This window comes from Cuculus canorus, chromosome Z (genome assembly GCF_017976375.1).
Source record: "Cuculus canorus isolate bCucCan1 chromosome Z, bCucCan1.pri, whole genome shotgun sequence".
NCBI classification, from domain to species: Eukaryota; Metazoa; Chordata; class Aves; order Cuculiformes; family Cuculidae; genus Cuculus; species Cuculus canorus.
In genome coordinates, this window is record NC_071441.1 from 35,818,407 (window position 1) to 35,835,761 (window position 17,355).

A 17,355-nucleotide genomic window follows, 5' to 3' on the forward strand; every position below is an offset into this window, starting at 1 on the left:
CTGTAGGAAACAAGATTTTAAGTTGTAATACTTGGACTTCCTTTTACAGGAACTGGATTCAGAACATAGGTGGAGATGCGTCATCTTGTTCTGGTAAGTTAGTCTTCAAAGAGCCATTTCACATGTCTCAGTGGAGTAGTGAAAGAACTGTGTTTAGTTCATCTTGGTTTTTGTGATTATCTGGACATTCATTTGTATTTTAATGGGTATGAAATTCTGCTTTTGAATATTTGAGCATATGTACAGCCTGCATTTTGTCTTAAAATGTCTGTATTTGTATACATTTCAGTGTGCAGTGCACAAACCTCTGAAATGAACAAGGGCACCTCAAGAGCAACTTGTGAATGAAAGCCGTATTTACCATGGCTACTTCTAGTGCAGAGGCCTCTGTCTCTGTGATACAGCATTTGACATCCTAATGTGAGACTTGATAAATGCTTGGTTATTGCTGGTGGATCAGATGAAATGATCCTGAAAAAAGCTGGGTTTATGTCAAGAGGGGAGGGGGGCTCAGAACATCATACAGATCAGCTGAAGTACTCTTTGTAGTGCTTTAAGGCAAGTAACCGCAGATCCTTTCTTTATAGCCTGTGCTGCTGCCATCAGATCAAGGAGATCTTTAAGAAGAGTAGTGTTACAGGAGATTTGTACAGCAGTGAACAAAGCTCTTAAGAGTTTGATTTTCTCTGTTTTTATTTCTAATCCAAGCAAAGTGTGGACCACCTTGAGAGTTTTGCTTGTTAGTTTTTTCATTAATTTATGGTGTTGCATTGTGGATGTGCCATAAGTGCTGATATTTTTTTTAGAAGAGAGTTTAGGTAACAGCACTTTTTTGAATTTCTTCTTGGATGTTTTGTAGTTGCCGATTTACTTAAAATGTACTAATTGCCTGTACAGTGATACCTAGTTCAGCATCTTGTCTCAAACAATGACTTGTCTCAGACGCACACTTAGGTGTGGATCAAGAAAGTCTCTTCTTTAAATAGAAGTGGAGGCTGTCTAGGAGCTTGAGGTGTTCTATCTCTAAGTCTGTCTTGATGTCTTGCACGCAGCCATAGCTTGTTATTTCACCAAGATGCTTGCATGCTGTCATCTTTGTCTTGTGAGGTAATCTGAATGCCAGAATCTTTGTTTCCATTAAGACTATAGTACAGTCTCGTGAAACTGTACAGATTAGAGCAAACGGGAATTATTGCTGATACTCTGCACATTTATTTTGATGTTCCAGATAAAGTAAGAGAGAATTCCCTACAGCATACATTCAAGCATGGGAGCACAGCAGAACTCAAGTGTTCTCAAAAGTCCAATCTGGCACAGGTAGTTTGGAAGTTCAAAGATGATGTGCTGAGAGTGGAGAGCCCCAAGTATCGTCTGCTGGAAAAGGCGCTGCTCATCTTCAATTTATCAGAAGGAGACAGTGGTGTTTACCAGTGTTTATCGGAAGAAAAAGTGAAGAATAAGAAATTTTCTCAAGTCCTGGCTAAGCATGTTTTGGAACTGAAAAAGATCCACCATACTACAGTGGGCCCCACTGTAGCAGCTGCTCCAACAGAAGGTAATAGCGATGTGCCAAAAGTGTCTGCTGTATCAACAGAGAGGTCTACTGCTCACACCTTGACCACTCAGGTAGTACCGGTAACCACAGCAAGGATAGTAACTAAGCCCATTGACCCTGTCCTAACGAGTGCAGCCTCCAACACGGAGCTCTTCAATTCAATTCCTGATGTTGTCCCAGAAAAGACTATGTTCCTCAAATCAAATGATAACTTCCTGTTGATGTTCCTCTTCCTCTTCTTTTTTATTCTCTTCTTGTGCCTGCTCTCCTACAACTGTTACAAAGGGTACTTGCCAGGGCAGTGCTTGAAATTTCGCTCTGTCATGCTGCTTGGTAAGAAGAAAACAAAGTCAGATTTTTCTGATTGTGAGCAAAGTGTGAAGGAGACACTGGTGGAGCAAGGCAGTGTCAGCCACCAGAGCGGGGAGCAGCCGAAGCCAGCACATGATACTGGCTATGAGACTGAGCCTGATTGTGGGAACAGCCAGCTGCAGCCTGGGGATTCGCAGGCATCCCGAGAGGACAAGGACAAGCCCTTCGATGTCAAGTGTGAGCTCAAGTACGCCGACTCGGATGTGGAGGGGGACTGAAGGACCCAGTCATCCATTTCAGTGGTGGAAATCGGCTGTGCTTCTGCGGCTAGCTGTTTGAGCACAGAGAGCGTGGGTGTGACAGCTGAGCCATAGTGGGGATAACTTGCTTAAGCTGTACAGCAAGCCAATTTGCATTCAGATCTTGCCGGATTAGAGAAGCAGTGTTCTTGTCTGCAGACTGTAGCATCCTGTGTTGTACTTACTTTGTTGGTTTTATTTTTTTTTTTCCAAAAAATGGCCAGTTTCAGATCACCATTTGTTTGTTCCAAATTTTCTGCCCACTGAGCACTTCGCTGTGGTAAACAGTTACTTGCTTGTTCTTCAGCCCTGTTCTTCCAGAGGATAAAAATAACTTTCTAATTCAGTTGGCTTTAAAAAGTGCTTCAGTCTACACATACTAGCTGCCATTAAAAAAAGACCTAGTTTCATTTTAATTCCAAATTGGAAATTAAGTTTAGTTTATCAGATTGGTAAATTATAGACTTTTGTCCAGATTGGGACATCTTTTTTCTTTGCTTCTAGTGATTATTTTTAGTTTTACGCTTTGTGTTTTGGCACACTAGGTCTCTTCAGTAGGTTAAAGTTAATGTTTTTAACTGCTTTTTAACTATCTTACATTTTAAGATGTAATGGGGATAGCATTGGCTTGATTTGTGTAAGACTCTCAGGGATAATCTTGTTTAAAAGCTTTTTTCCTTTGCTGCTTTCTAGACATTTAGCTACAAGAGTATCAGTACAAAACATGGAATAAGGGGGGAGGGAAGGGAGGAAGTAATAGATTTAGGAGTGCTTTTCCTTTTTTTCTCACACCCACCCCCCACCATCAAGCTGGACATAGTAACGTTCTTTTTTTTCTATAAAAAACTGGAATTTTTTTTGTGGTTTTTTTTTTTTCCTTAATGAAATGGTACAGACAAGCAGCTGTGAGTTAGCAATGTCATGGGGAGAGGTTTTTTTGCACTGTGGAAGTGGAACAGGAATCAAGAAGAATTAACTGCAATAATTCAGCCGGTGACTGGCTGGAATGGACTGTTAGGATACAGCCTGATGAGAAAATATTGCAGATTTTTTGTTATTTTTTTTTTTTTCAGATTCAGAAATAATTCAGCTTCTTTTTGTGACAAATCTTTGCAGCGTCACCCTTTCTGGATGACACCTTCCAATCTCCTATGCAACTGGAGACTGAAACTGGAGCTGCTCAAACAATCAGTCGTTTGAACTGTTTATGTGAATCATGCCTGCAAACGTGAAAGTGTGCATTTGTTTTCAGCCTGGTTCACAGCAGCACTGTTTGTCTGTAAAAGCATTTTGTGCGGTACAGTCCTGAAGAGTTGTTCCTCTCACTGCATCTTTCTGTAAATATTGCTAGAAGTAGAGTACATTTTAACAGTAAATAGCAGTATGCCTTGGCTGCTTTTCTATGTCGAATTTTCATGCAAACATAATTTAGACCATCTTAGTGTAAACGGTTTATATTTTATAAGATTCAGTTTGGTTTTATTTTTCTATTTTTAATTGTGTACATATAACAGAATAAATATTAAAATAAATTGCATTATATCTTGACTTCATGAAACTTGACACAATGACACTGCTTTCCATGTTACAAATACTAGTGTTCCTTGTGGTTTTCTTTAAGAGGGAAAAGTGAAAACTTTTGTAGTTAATTTGGAGCAGACTCTCCTCTCAGCTTTGTTTGAATGGTTTATAACCTGGCGTGGAGTAGGGGGAGGTGGTGAGGCGTGATTGAAAGATTGGAGAAGGAAACATGGGTGAAATAGGAAAGGGCCCTTCTCTAGGGGCCTAGGGACACTTCCTCTTGATACCCTTCTAAAATTCATTTGTCTTTTTGCATTATTTCTTCAGTGTGTGATGTATTTCTTACAACCTTTTTCCTTAGTACCCTCTTTTTTTTTTTCTTTTCTGTCCTCTTCTGTCACACAGCCTCATCTCCTATACCTTTCCCTCCTACTGGTACCTCCTTTTTGTCCTGTGTGGGAAGTGATTCAGCTCCTTCACCCACCAGTACCCAGCCTGATGCTTGGTCTAGCACAGACCCTGTAAAGGTCATGTTGTTGCCACCTTTCCTAAGTGACCAGGCACAGCATGTTAGTGTCGGGGGACCCTTTCACCTCTTCTGCCAAGCCACAGGTAAGTTGGAGGACCCCTGTATAAATCAGTATTTTCTGCACTAAAGGTTTAGATATGTCACCATGTACTGTTTATGTTTTACTGAAGGAAAAAGACCATTTCAGGATGTGTTGTGGGGGCACTGTTACCAAGAATCTGGTGGTACAAATACTGTACTATAAAATGCAGGCTCTCATTTAGCAGCCTACACTTCAGTATAATAATAGTCAATTGACTTTAATAGGCTCACTTGCATGCTGACAGTGTTATCTGAATCGTGATTGCATATAAATGTTTAGCAGGTAAATATTTTCACTGTCAGTGTGTATGCTATTTAAAAAATGCCTTCTGTTGCATTGGAATTCAGTGTATTTTTCTGGACCTGGTCTGTTATTCCTTTTTAGTCAACTTATTTCAAGTGTTAAAGTACTTATAGTAATGGAAGCTTCCATTTTATGAAAAATATACTATCTGAGGTGTAGAGGAAAAAGACAGCTATTTTTTCTATAGAAATTCCACATCTGTCTTTCAGCTTTTGTTTGGATAGTAGTCACCCATTTAAGCTAAGTGAGATTTAATGGATTTAAACAGATCTTAAAAAGTAACCTTATTCATTAAAAGAAGCATAGAATAGAATCACAGAATGGTTTGTGTTGGAAGGGACCTCAAAGGTCATCTGGTTCCAACCCGCCTGCCCTGGGCAGGGACACCTCCCACTAGACCAGACTGCCCAAGGCCCCATCCAACCTGGCCTTGAACAACTTCCCTGGGCAACATGTTCCAGTGCCTCACCACCCTCATAATGAAGAATTTCTTCCTAATGTCTAATCTTAAATCTTCCTCCTTTCAAATTAAAGCCATTTAGAGAAGAGAATGTGGGTTAATTTTAAATAGTGGTGTGTGTTAGTGTTACATGGAATCAGATCAAAATGAATAAGTATTTATTAGAGTAGGTCTTAACAAAGGCATGATTTGTATTTCTGTGGCTAAAAAGAACAACAGAGGGATCCGTGTTCTTTTGGCAACAATTTGTTCACTGCTGCTGTATACAACATGGAAACTAATTATTGTCCACCAGGAAAAAAAGCCGTTAAAGCAGTGTAAACAACACAAAGGATTTAAGCAGTTTGATAATAGTGCTTTAGGTTGGAGTTTTTTTTAAAGTTACTTTTTTCATTCCTCAATGTCCATTTATACATGATACTCACTTTAAATGTTTGTCAGCCATTCTAATTTCCTTGGCATTGAACTTGGAGGAGTACTGTCCTGAAGTCAGCCTGTGGAATTCACTTCTGAGGAGGTAGGGAGGACTAGTGGAAGAAACTGTAACAAGAATCCACATCCAAGATATTCAGTGATGGCACAGACAGGGGCAAGGTGAGCCAGCTGTAGAAGCATTTCTGTCGTCTCTCCAAAAGCAGTGAAGGACTGGACTTTGCATTATGAGTGAGGGTTTTACCCCCTTCTGGAAACAAGACATCTGGCTGATACATCGCACCCTTCCTGTAGCCAGAATTACAACTTTATTCCATGTATTAAAAAAAAAACCAACCACAGAACAAAACCAACCAAAACAACAAAACCTCGCAAAAACAAATGCAAACCAGCATACCAAAGTGATGTAGATATTTGCATCTTTCTGAGACCTGCATGTAAGCATGTATACAGTTATCCTGGGTGGCGGGAGGCTAAGCGAATGCTTTATTTACTAGAAAGCTCTCTACTTTGATTGAGTCACATTCCTTTATTGTCTGTTGATATTTCCTTATATAAACAAAGCTGTAATGGAACTTTATTTCCCTCAGCTATGAGTATAAGGTAAAACGAGACTGGCAGAGAATTAAGTGTTTTACCTGGTTTCCTGCTTAAAGTATATAGCATCAGCAGCTGAATGATGCAAATACATAAATTGCCATATCATCTGGTAAAAATCCTGAAGATTATTTTTAATGACGTTTCTAATATTATACTTAATCTCTTACTTTTTTTATAATTGTAAATGTCTGCTTCAAGCTGTCTGGACACTCAGCAGGAGTTGATGAGTTCTTACTCATCTGACATGTTTAAACCTGAAAGCTCACTAAAGGGTAATACTTCACGACCTTGTAACTGGCTCATTTCAACAAATTAAGTTAGATACAGCACAAACAGCCGGTTGTCCTATATGGCTATTTTGTTTCTGGGAAATCAGGTTTTCCAGGAATGCAGTGAGTACTTTTGCCCTTTCTGAAAAGGGAGAGATACATCTTCCTTCACAAATTGCCTCCCACCCACTGTGTCTCTGCTTCCCTGAAGAGTTTCACATCTCCACATTTCTCTGAACACCTGCTTGCTAGATGTGCACTGGCAAACATTTGGTTTCCTATTTAGTTTCTTTAATAGAAATTTCCTTTCCTGTTGCAGAATTTTTATACCCTTTAAATACATTCAGGGCAGTCTTCAAGTTAATCGAACAAAATACTGTCTGGTGCAGGGGAGAGGCACTGAGTTCATGTATGAACCTGTGTTACAATTTTGCCCATGTGCACTGTTGAATTAAGGTATAGAAGAAATGAGCTTTTTTAGCAGTTTTGGTTCTGCTTAAAGACTGATGCCTTCTCCCCCAGCTATAGAGCAAGTATATCCTTGACCTGAACTTCACAAGGGAATGACACGGTAGAATAGCCTGAGTGTGCTGAGGAACAGTTGAAATGCATTCATAATCTGAAACAGTGCAAAACGTGATGCTTTTATTTTTGCATTTCTGGCCTGCAGATTCAAGCTCACGGTGTCAGGAAGCCTTACCTCCTCCCTTAGTTTGTATAATTTACCCCAAGAGTGCTATCAAAGTTCTGCGAACACTGCAATGTACTTTAAAGGAGTAGTCATTTCATGGAGATACCGAGATGGGTACCTGATAACCTCCACGTACAATGCTTTCTTCCTGTGGTTATGATTTAAAGAGAGTGCAAGGAAGCTTCCTACACCCATGCGGGAAAAGACCTGTAACTCAGGAGATTCAGAAGCACAAGTGATTCACTACAGTTTTCCTCTTTTTGGTGATGCTTGGAGTTGCGCTGAAAGCCATGCAGAAGGGTGGGGAAACTTCAGTTGTTATTTTGTTCTACTCTTACAAGAAAAGAAATATCAAATAGCAGTTTTCTATAGGCATGTGTTCTCCAACTTCTGTTTCTTTTTGTGAGCTGTTGTATCAAGTAATCCCAAGACAATCTCTTTCTGCCTTTGTTAGTGTTTTGTAATAATTATGCCTGTGAAGACATATATAATTAGTTTTTGAAACCTGAAAATAGTTTTACTGGTAGCCTAGAGAGGAGAAGCTCTGAATCTCTCAGGACAATTCAGTCCACTACACAAATCTTTTAAAACTTTCTATATTAATTCTTTTGAAATTTTTATGCAGTGTACTTTCAGATTTGTAAGGTGATGCTTTGTTGAAGCAACACCCTTAGCTTTAATCTGCAGGGTTGTTTAGTAATCCATGATTTGTTTACCTTTATCCTCATAAGGGAATGCAGAGTTTATACCTTGTTAAACAGTTCCATATCCCACTTTATGAATTAGATTCTCTGCAAACCCGTAGTGCTTTATTGCATGCTGTCTGCCCACAGCTAAGTTTCAGCATCTTTGGCTACAGAAATGTGATAGCAGCTCTTAATTTGTAATTTTGTAGTTTGGTACCACTTACTTCAATGATTTCTGCACTGACTTAAAAGCATCTTGGTATGATTAAACCATTCCTTTGTGAGGATCTGTTATGTGCCACCTGTTTTTTATTATTCGATACACATCTAGAAGTTAACTTGAAAAATTAAGATTGCTCCTTTAATATACTAACAGAAAATAACTTAAGACTTGACCTAAGGTTATAAAATCAAGTTAATATTGTAAACCCGTTTTGCCTAAGAATCACAGACATTAAAAAGTGTGCTTACTACTTTAGATTGCAATATCTTTTTATTGCAATTATCTTACTAGAACATTGGCACTTCTTTTTTCAACCATGAGGGCCTGCTGTGGCCCTCTGACTGTAACTGCATGCAAAACCAACATTTAACACCTTTGTAAGTGTGGGTGTTATCCTTTCTGTGGTTGCTACCTCCATGGGGACTTCTGAAAGATAATTGAAAATTTATTTCTGTAAGAACTATGACACGGATGCCACATTCTTAAATTCTGGCATCAACAGTAGTTTTTGGAATATTTCTGTGTAAGTTCATTTTGTGGTGCACTTGTATATGTAAAGATTGTGGTCAAGACAAAAAATGTATGGAAGGACATGGATGAAGAACTCGTTTTTCTTCTTTTTTTCTTCTAATATATTATTTTCTTATAAAGACTAGAATAAGCTCAATGTAAACATAATTTAAGCATAAGGCACATCATATTAAAAAAGGGGAGAGTAAGGAGGAGTAGAACAAAGTGTATCTTATTTATTCTTCAAAGGATTTCCTTTATTTTTTTCTCCCAAGTAGAACCTTACCTTGCACAGTGTGCTGCTGATTGCATTAATACGGATCTTTCCTGTGCAAGAGTAATAAGAGGCAGTTCAGAAACCTCTTTGAACAATTAATAAATACTTAAATCATAAGAGACACTAAAGTATCTTCCTCCCTATGAGGAATTCAATCTAGTTAGGACTAGTAGTTGTAGCCTGCATATAATTATTGCTGTGTAGAGTGCTTTAAACATTTCAAACCACATGTATGTTGTAGGGTATCCCATATGCACCACTTGGTAAATTTTGTCAGCTGCATCACGTGTGAGCAGGGGGGCTTTAATCAATTTAAGCCCATTGCCTGGCTGTAGGAGTTTTTGATGGGTGTCTGCACGGTCTGAATAAGCCATTCCTATGAGGAAAATAATTTGTCAAAAGGCCTCCTGAGACTAAAGAAAACAGACATACCGATATGAAGGAGTACCTCTGGGAAACAGTGGCTTTGCTGCTCGGTGTTTATTTCAGCTCTTCAGCTTACTTCTGGAACTTTGTGCTGCAAAGGCTGTTTGCAGACACAAACTGATTTGGTCACAAAACCGGCAGTTTTAACCATTTCAATTTAACATGCACGTGATTATGGGGGAGCTAAAAGAGTACAAAAGAGGCATTACAGAATCCATGGTAGGTGTTATAGTATGATTAGGCATATATAAAAAGAAGTCTGCTTTACAGAGCAGTCTTTGAGATAGAAATGTAATTTCTAAATTACTTTGGCATGTGTCTTCTTTTAGGACAGAGATTCACTTTGCTGTGTATTTGCTTCTGTGTCCCATATGCTAACAGGGTTTTACTTTACCTCCTACGTTAGCCTAACTCAACACAAATATTTACGCTGTTTTTCTCCTTGCTGATGTGCAGCTCTGATTTGGCCATGTCTCTGCTTGGAGCTGTACGCTGGTACTAGCTCCTAAACCCTGGCCAGGATTGACAAGCTGGATTTCCCAGTCTTGCTCAGTGAGATGTGATGGGTTTGGACTGGTGTCAGAGTCCCTGGAGCATAAGCCCAACTTCATGGTATTTTTCTCAGAACTTCTTGTTACCCCTGTGAGCCTTGTTTGCAAAGTGACTGTCTGTACGTCTGCTTTTGTCTTCTCTGTGAGAGCTACAACCCGTAGACTTGTAATCATTAATTCCTTAGTGTCATGTCTGGTTAACTGTCTACTGACTTGGAACATAGCTGTCACTGTTTTTTAACCATTTTTAGCAGGAATTGCTTTCCAGAGCTGCTTTAATAGGGCCTGTGCATTGTCCCCTCAGTGCAGATGAAAATCTCATTTCCATCTTTTCCAGTCATCTCCCTGCTAAATCTGTTTGACAAACAAGGGAGAAAAAGCAGTAGTTTGCACTCTCTAGAGACCATGAGTGGCTTCCGGGTAGTATAATGCTCCCTAAAACACGTTTTTCTGTTTTCTTCACTTTATTTTACAACTTTAGTTAGTGCCTTGTTAGCTGATAGGAGGGCCAAAATTAAGTAAGCAAACTCAAAATGGAAACTCAATTTTTTTTCTGCCAGTCCCTAGTTCTAGCTTGCTTGTACTTTATTTAGTTATAATTCATAGGCAATTATCTGAGTTCCAATTGCACAGTATTTTTTTGTATCCACTCAGAGTATATCTAAATCAATTCTGTTCTTTCTCTGAAGTGTGGATGGTTATGAATTTGCATTTTCAGTTCCTAGGTGAGTCAGTAGTTTTCCCAATCTGCTTTTAAATTCCATTCCAGGAGGGCAGGTGCTGTGTCCTCTTTCACCTGCACGCCCCGTGCGCTGCCTCCCCTGGTGACTGGCTACTTCTTCCAGGTTTTACATGGTTTACACGTCACAGGAAGAACTGCCTGGTTTTAATATGCTTTGGTAAGGTTGCATCATCCTGAAGTACTGATGTTACACAAATGGACTAGTAATTTAACAAAGGCATGGGATTTTGGAGCGGCTTGTCATGCATTCCTCAGTATCAATTATTTGGTATTTGAAGTAATAATCACTGTTAGGATTTCAGAAGAGATCCATTTTCCTTGGCGTTTTAAGTGGTGGCTTTTTTTTTTTTCCACTGCCCTAAAGCCATTTCCAATTTGTTTTCTAGAAACTGCCTCTACTTTTAAAATAATTTTTTAAAAAAAAAAACCAAAAAAACCCAAAACAAAGGGAAAAAGGGCCCCTCTCTCAAAAAAAAAACCCAAACAACAAACTCAACCCCCCCACCCAGCTCCAAAACTACAAAACCCATTTACCCGGGATACAGGCTACTTATTTAGTGCTCTATTTTCAGAAAATTGCAAAGATGCTTGTCAGAATTTAAGATTCTTTTCCCCTTTTTCCCAATCTGTTAAAATCCTGAATGCCTCATTTAGTATTTTATTATTTTACTAACTTGTTGGCAACAGCGATTCAGACTCCTTCAGCTCTAGAAACTGTGACCAGCCTTATATCTAACTTCTGTTCTCGTGCTTCATAGTGTTGGCGGTTGTTTTCCATATTAATGATTGACTAACATTTTCCTGCGCTAACTTTGATCTCCGATTTAAAATAATCTTTCTGCACCCAGATTAAAACTTAATCCCTGCTCTGGATGAGAGCTTCCTATATGATCTTGGTTTTCTGAAAGCTAGGTTGTGTATGTAGTTCATTAGGATTCAGTACAAGCCAAAGCTGCAAGCTAGATAGCAAGCATTAAATCCAGATGCCACTCTTTTTTTTTTTTTTAGGATTAACTTTTTTTTTTTTTAATCTGCTGCTGTTTTGAGTTTTGGAAGGGGTTGTGGTATGTATTGGGGAATACAGAAGAGGATTTTTTTTCCCCAAACCTAAACTTCCTGTCACTTAGAATAGCTTCTGGAAGCAGCTTGGTGTGTCTAGATTATGGGGATTTGTGAAAAAGACTTGTTACCCTGCTAAATTTCTCAGTGGGATACCTGCCAGTTATCTTCACTGGATTTCAATTTGCTGTCAACTTTCAGAGATTAGGAAAACCTTAAGAGGGTTTAGGTTTGCTGATGGCTTGTGCTTCGTTTTACCCAGCTCGCCTCCCCCTACATTGCAGAGTTTCTCTGAATGATTTATAGGGTAGCCGTGTTCTTTTACCCTTTGAGAACCATGTTAAAAATTAGGAAAAACTGTGCTAATCCAACAGCAGTGGGGTAGCGCTCCTGAGTGTTCTTCACTGGGTAGCTTTTGAAATGTCCACTCAGCTCTATAAGCCGCACCATTTGGCAAAAGGAGCGAGCGTGGCCACCACTCTCTCCTGCTCCCTCACCCCAGCCTTATGTCAGTGAGCTCTACTTAATCCATAATCTCTTACTTTTAAATTAGTATCTCCAAGCTTTCTTGAAAGCCATCTGGCTGTTAGGATTTGATGTGTATATGGCAAATGCTGAATTGGTGCAGTTAGTTAGCAGGGTACATCAGCACGCTGCTCTGAATCCGTAGGTATATACTTCAATTCTTTACATCTGGACTTATTTATTTATTGATAAATCTTAATGTGAGATCAAATTTACACCAGCAATTCAGTGAATACTCTTAGACTGTTGGTCAAAGTTTACAAGTGGCTGCAGTGGTTTAAGTTTTTAGTGCTATCTATGGCCGCTACAATTTTTCCATGTAGAAAATCTTGAGGAAAAATCTTGAGGAAAACCTGGCTATTAAAAACATGGTTTGTGCAAATTTTTTTGAGCCCATTTTGCCAGTGGAAACTACCTGGCCAGTACCATGTTATTGAAAGTGCTGAAAGCAGAGGTACAGCAAATGAAATCTATATGAAAAAGTAGCAAACGGTCCCACCAACACTGGAAATTCTGAATGACTTATGCAGAGAAAAAGGATAGTTCAGACAGTGCAGTAAGGCTTTTTTTGTCTGCTAACTGTTAACCTTCCCCTAAGACTATTAAGGTGGTGAAGTGGAAAATAATATATTTACTGAGATTGAAGCAATGTTTTCAAAGTTACCTGAGATATGATTTCATGATTGCTCAAACATAGGTACTAGCAATAGCAATTCTAGATTCACTTGCTGTTTGATTCTTTGCTTGGATATGTTTTAATGACTTGTTTTTTTAAAATCTTTCAAGCATTCTTAAAAAGGATGGCAAAGTAAGTAGATAAAATCTAGAAGTTCATATTTTAAAGTTTGCACTAGACATGTAATTAATTTGTATTATAGCAATATTAGCAAATGCAAAGTGTGTATTCACATTAATTTCTTTTCTCTTGAAAAAATACTCTCGAACCATTAAATCTGAGTCTGAATTTCTCACTCTAGGGTTGTAGAAAGTTTGCATTTCACAAATGTGATTCAAAGTGTTTGCTAATGAAACTCTTTCATGGTGTATTTGTTTCTTTTGCTCAGTCCTGACAATGAAATCAAAGTAGAGAAAGTAATAGCACAGTGCCTGAAAATTTGGAATAAACTGCAGTGAAATATGAAGATGAGTGAAAGCCCTGACTAGTGCTTGAGCCTAGATTTTGGTGCTGATTAACTTGAATGAGTATTACTCTGTGGGGATTTCCAGTGCTTCTCACTGCATGGAAAACAAAGGTAGGGTAAAATTGCCCAGTTGCAACTTGTTTAGGGGCTGAACAGAAACATCATAGCTTGCAAAGTTTCCGATATAAAGACATCGCTGGATCTTAGTCTTATGGTGAATTATGTGCTTAAATCAAGCTTTTGGCAGATCTTTGGAACAATTGTCATCTTTAACACCAGAAAAAATGTTCTCTGGTGCAAATTGTAGCTTTTGAAGTAAGTTTAGTGAAGTGTCCTGCATCAAACATACTATTTCCTAAAACCACCCATAAGTGGCCTTTTTCAGGCTCATGGTTGAAGGCAATGGCCCTAATCCCGTGTGTCAGGATCTGAAGTGCTGCAAATAAAACTTCTGAGCTTTACTTGAGCACCTGACATTTATCTTTACAATGCTAGAGTAATAACTCTTCCAGCTTGGAAAAGTTCATCCTGAGGCTTGTGCCATAGCATTCCCTTTTCTTATTGATCTTTGCTGTGGTCTCATTGCTCTTCACTTCTCCAAATCAGCTTGACCTTTGCGAAGACTATCGCCTAATTTCATTTCTGCATTAAAGCTGTGTCAGACATACCGTGGCATCTGTTAGAAATCATAATCCAGAGTGTTTTGAAGGTAGGTTTCTACTCATCAAAGCTTCTTTATTTTCCCCACTTAAAAGATTACTATCTTTTTGCTGTGCTTGTTTTTACTATTCCTCTCTTTTTTCCAAATTCCAACTTCAGCATTAGTTTACTGAAATAATTTGTCCCTGGTTCCAGACTTCCCATGACTTTAGCAACATGTAACATCTACTGTCAATTGTAGAATAAGTACAATCATCCATAAAACACATTTTAAAACGCATGTGTGTGCAAGGGTAGCCGTTTTCAGTTCAGCATATGCTTGCCTTCTCCACTTCGCCGGAGCTGTTGTCAATACTTCTTGAGAGATTGTGCTACTTCCCTCCCTCTCTTTTCCCCTCAGAGATAAACTCCACCAGGCTTTAGCTAGATCATATTTTCTACCATTCACCATTACTCTTGCTACTGATTTATGTTTCTATGTTTGTATTATATTAGTTTTATTTCCAAATTATTCAAGAATTTAACATGATATGCCAAGGAAGTGCACAGGTGTAAAGACTACCTTTTTTCAGTCTGCCTGCATGGTTATCTATCTCGTTTTATAGACACAAATGCCACATCAATTTCCAGTCTGAAATCCTCATAGTAAAATCTGATTTCTGAGGAAGGTTACGTTTTCTTTCAAGACACACTTGGGAAAATAGTTTATTTTCTTTTTACTTCAAATTTGGCTCTACGTCTTCTCTTGCTAAGGCTCGTCTGGATCCTACGCCCTAAGGGAGAAATGGGCATGTTTTAAACATCAGAATTACTGTAAATTTCTTAGATTGGCCCAGATGTCTGTCTTTTAAATGAAAAGGCTCTGATACTGCCAAGTACACTCCAGCCAACCATGATAATTTTCCAAGAACAGCTGTTCTGTCCTCTGGGCTACTGTCAATCTCTGATGTATTCAAATTTTGCCCTCACAGGTTAAGACGAATAATAGCAACAAGGCTAAAAGATTAGATTGCTCTTTGTTGTTGATCCAAGCTTCTTCCAAGTTCTATCTTGCCTAATTGCCTGCTGTGACTAATGGTTCTGTGCTTTTTCCAACTCTGCTTCTCTCATTATTAGTTCCAGCATCTCTGACACACTAAGTTCTTGAACTTTTTCCCCTACTGGCCTTTCTTTCAGATTTTGCAAGGCATGTCTCAGACAGTTTCAGCTTTGTACCAGAAGTTAGCTTGATCAGCAGTAGATAATGTCACTTAGCTCTACAGGAAATTATATAGGCAGGCAGCGCTGATATCCATCATCTGCTCTATCATGTTTGTGGGATAAATTCCCCTTGTGACAACCTAGACAGAATTCCTTTGTACATACATGCTCATTTGCTATTTTGGGTCAAACATAAATTACCAGTGCTAGCTCCTTTTCATCCCAGGTTTTGGTACCCAGAATTTCTGCTGAAGCATTTATGCTTGAGGTCTTAGGCTTTCATTTTCTTTTCAAAGATTCATCTTGTATTTTCTTACAAAATCAGCTGACTGACATTTTTACAGGTCCAGATAACTCCTACTTTGTCTGGATGAGGAATGGACAGAAGATGAAGGCAGGCGTCACCGAGCAATCTCATACACTGTTTGATGGCAGAGTGCGTGTTCTGAGTTGGGTGAAAGATTCAGTATCAGAAAATACAGAATATAGATGTTCATTCATCTCAGAAGTTGGGAACACAACGTCAGCAGTGCACATCACAGTGGAAGAGAAAGGTAGGCGTAGGCTTGTTTTGAATGTGTGCCATATTTGCCCCGACTCTGAGGAAAGCTCTGTAACTTTCGCCCATAACATCTGTGCATATCTTAAGATGGTAACTCTTGCTTACTGTATTAATATGTCCAATTGTTTACGAAAAGGTTGGAGCCATAAAAATGCCTTCTCCCACTCCCTCCCACAAAGGATAAACTGCAAAATAGCAGTTATGACCTAGAAATGAAACCAAAACTCCTGAACTAACAAACACAAATTGGAAGTCAGAAGAGTACTAGAACTAGGTACCCTGCCAGAACTCTACAGGGTATTGAAAAAACATTCTTTAATGACAAGGAAGTCAGATGGTGAAGAGAAACCCTCATCATGGAGGATTTTTAAAAATCAGATGACTTGTAAATCACCTGCGGTTGGGTGAGGTCAGTTCCTGCCTCTTCACTTGGACATTTAACTGGGCAGGAGGTTGGTCAGCTTAACTCAGCAGCTGTGTTAAGACCTTTGGGAACCCAGAATTGACTGAGGCAACTTGATCATCATTTGCAACTACCTTTTGGGAATTTATCAAGGCCTGCAAGGTCTAAATAGTCTTTTAAAAGGCAGCAGGATCAATGAAGATGATGTATTACATATTTTCTTGGCAGGTAAAGGAAAAAGGGAGTGATTTTTAATTAGCTGGTTAATAACAGACATGAATTTGGTAAGAACAGTCGAACCCTTCTTTACTCAGTGACAAAGAAAACCAGTAGGAGTTACATGAGTTGTCTTGCCATCTTGCCACCAGTTACTTTGAAGTCTGCCTCAGATGCAGAATGAAAAGCATCTCACACTACTGTAACTGTAAAACTGGGAGGCTCTCACTGTGCTCCAAAAGCATTATATACTGTTGCTAGGATTCTGAAGGATAAACAGAAAATATTACACCTGCGTATGTCACCACAACAGTGTAACATCCTGCAAGAAAAACTGGCAGGCAGAATTAGAACTAGAATTTTATCAAAGATCAGCAAAATAGCCCTTCTTAAGTTCACAACGGAATGAAGACTAACTATATAACTTCACCAGAAAATGGGGAAATGACGAACTGGACATAGCTATAACATCACACCCTTCTCCCCAGGCTTGCTGTGATCTAGCCGGCGCATTTATGTGCTTCCTGGATGGCTTTAAACTCTAACCTGTAGGCAGTATTTTCTAGACTTCAAATCTCTGCTAATAGCACTGAATCTGTTAGTCTGGAGGCTACAAAGTTTGCTGCAGAGAGGAAGAGACAGGACCATTTGAATAGAATTTACTTCCAAGTAGCATGAGAAGAGATAAAGCAAAATGATGGACAAGATGGTGGCTCTTGTTCCTTCTAGCTCCTTTTGGTCCTCCCCAGGAATAGATATCAACTCAATCCCTCATTATATAGTTACGTAATCATGCCATATACAACAACCAGGTAGTGCTTGTCAGGATGGATGGACCAAAGAACTTCAGACGTGGAGAAGTGCCATCAGTGAACATGAAAGGATGATGCAAAAGTGGAAGAAAACACAGGTAAGATTTTTTTGAAAAGTTATCTCCTACAGTGCTTTCTACAGGACACACCAGAGTCCCAAATTGCCTGTGATGCTTCTGTAACTGACTGTATTTATATAACTATGTGACTAATGTTCCTGTAAATGTCCCCTCATTCTTGACCTTCTCAGCAGTAAAATCTGCTCTATCTATGATATAAACCGTCATTATGTCAGCTTGGTCATTCAG

The 17,355-nt window shown here is 39.0% G+C and overlaps 2 protein-coding genes across 16 annotated transcripts in view; one reads left to right on the plus strand and one right to left on the minus strand.

Moving 5' to 3' along the window:
- SEMA4D (semaphorin 4D) overlaps positions 1-17,355 on the plus strand; it is a 99,016-nt gene that overhangs the window by 80,512 nt on the left and 1,149 nt on the right. For 5 of the 11 annotated variants that reach the window (XM_054054677.1, XM_054054678.1, XM_054054679.1 and 2 more), the window contains 2 exons: positions 50-93; positions 1,229-4,047. In XM_054054677.1, the coding sequence (XP_053910652.1) occupies positions 50-93; positions 1,229-2,145 (961 nt within the window). In that variant the 3' untranslated portion in view covers positions 2,146-4,047. The other 6 variants (XR_008447853.1, XM_054054681.1, XM_054054682.1 and 3 more) reach the window with 6 other exon arrangements.
- SECISBP2 (SECIS binding protein 2) overlaps positions 1-17,355 on the minus strand; it is a 54,948-nt gene that overhangs the window by 6,357 nt on the left and 31,236 nt on the right. For all 5 annotated transcript variants that reach the window (XM_054054672.1, XM_054054671.1, XM_054054673.1 and 2 more), the window contains one exon: positions 5,487-5,601. In XM_054054672.1, the coding sequence (XP_053910647.1) occupies positions 5,487-5,601 (115 nt within the window). The remainder of the gene's footprint in view (positions 1-5,486; positions 5,602-17,355) is intronic.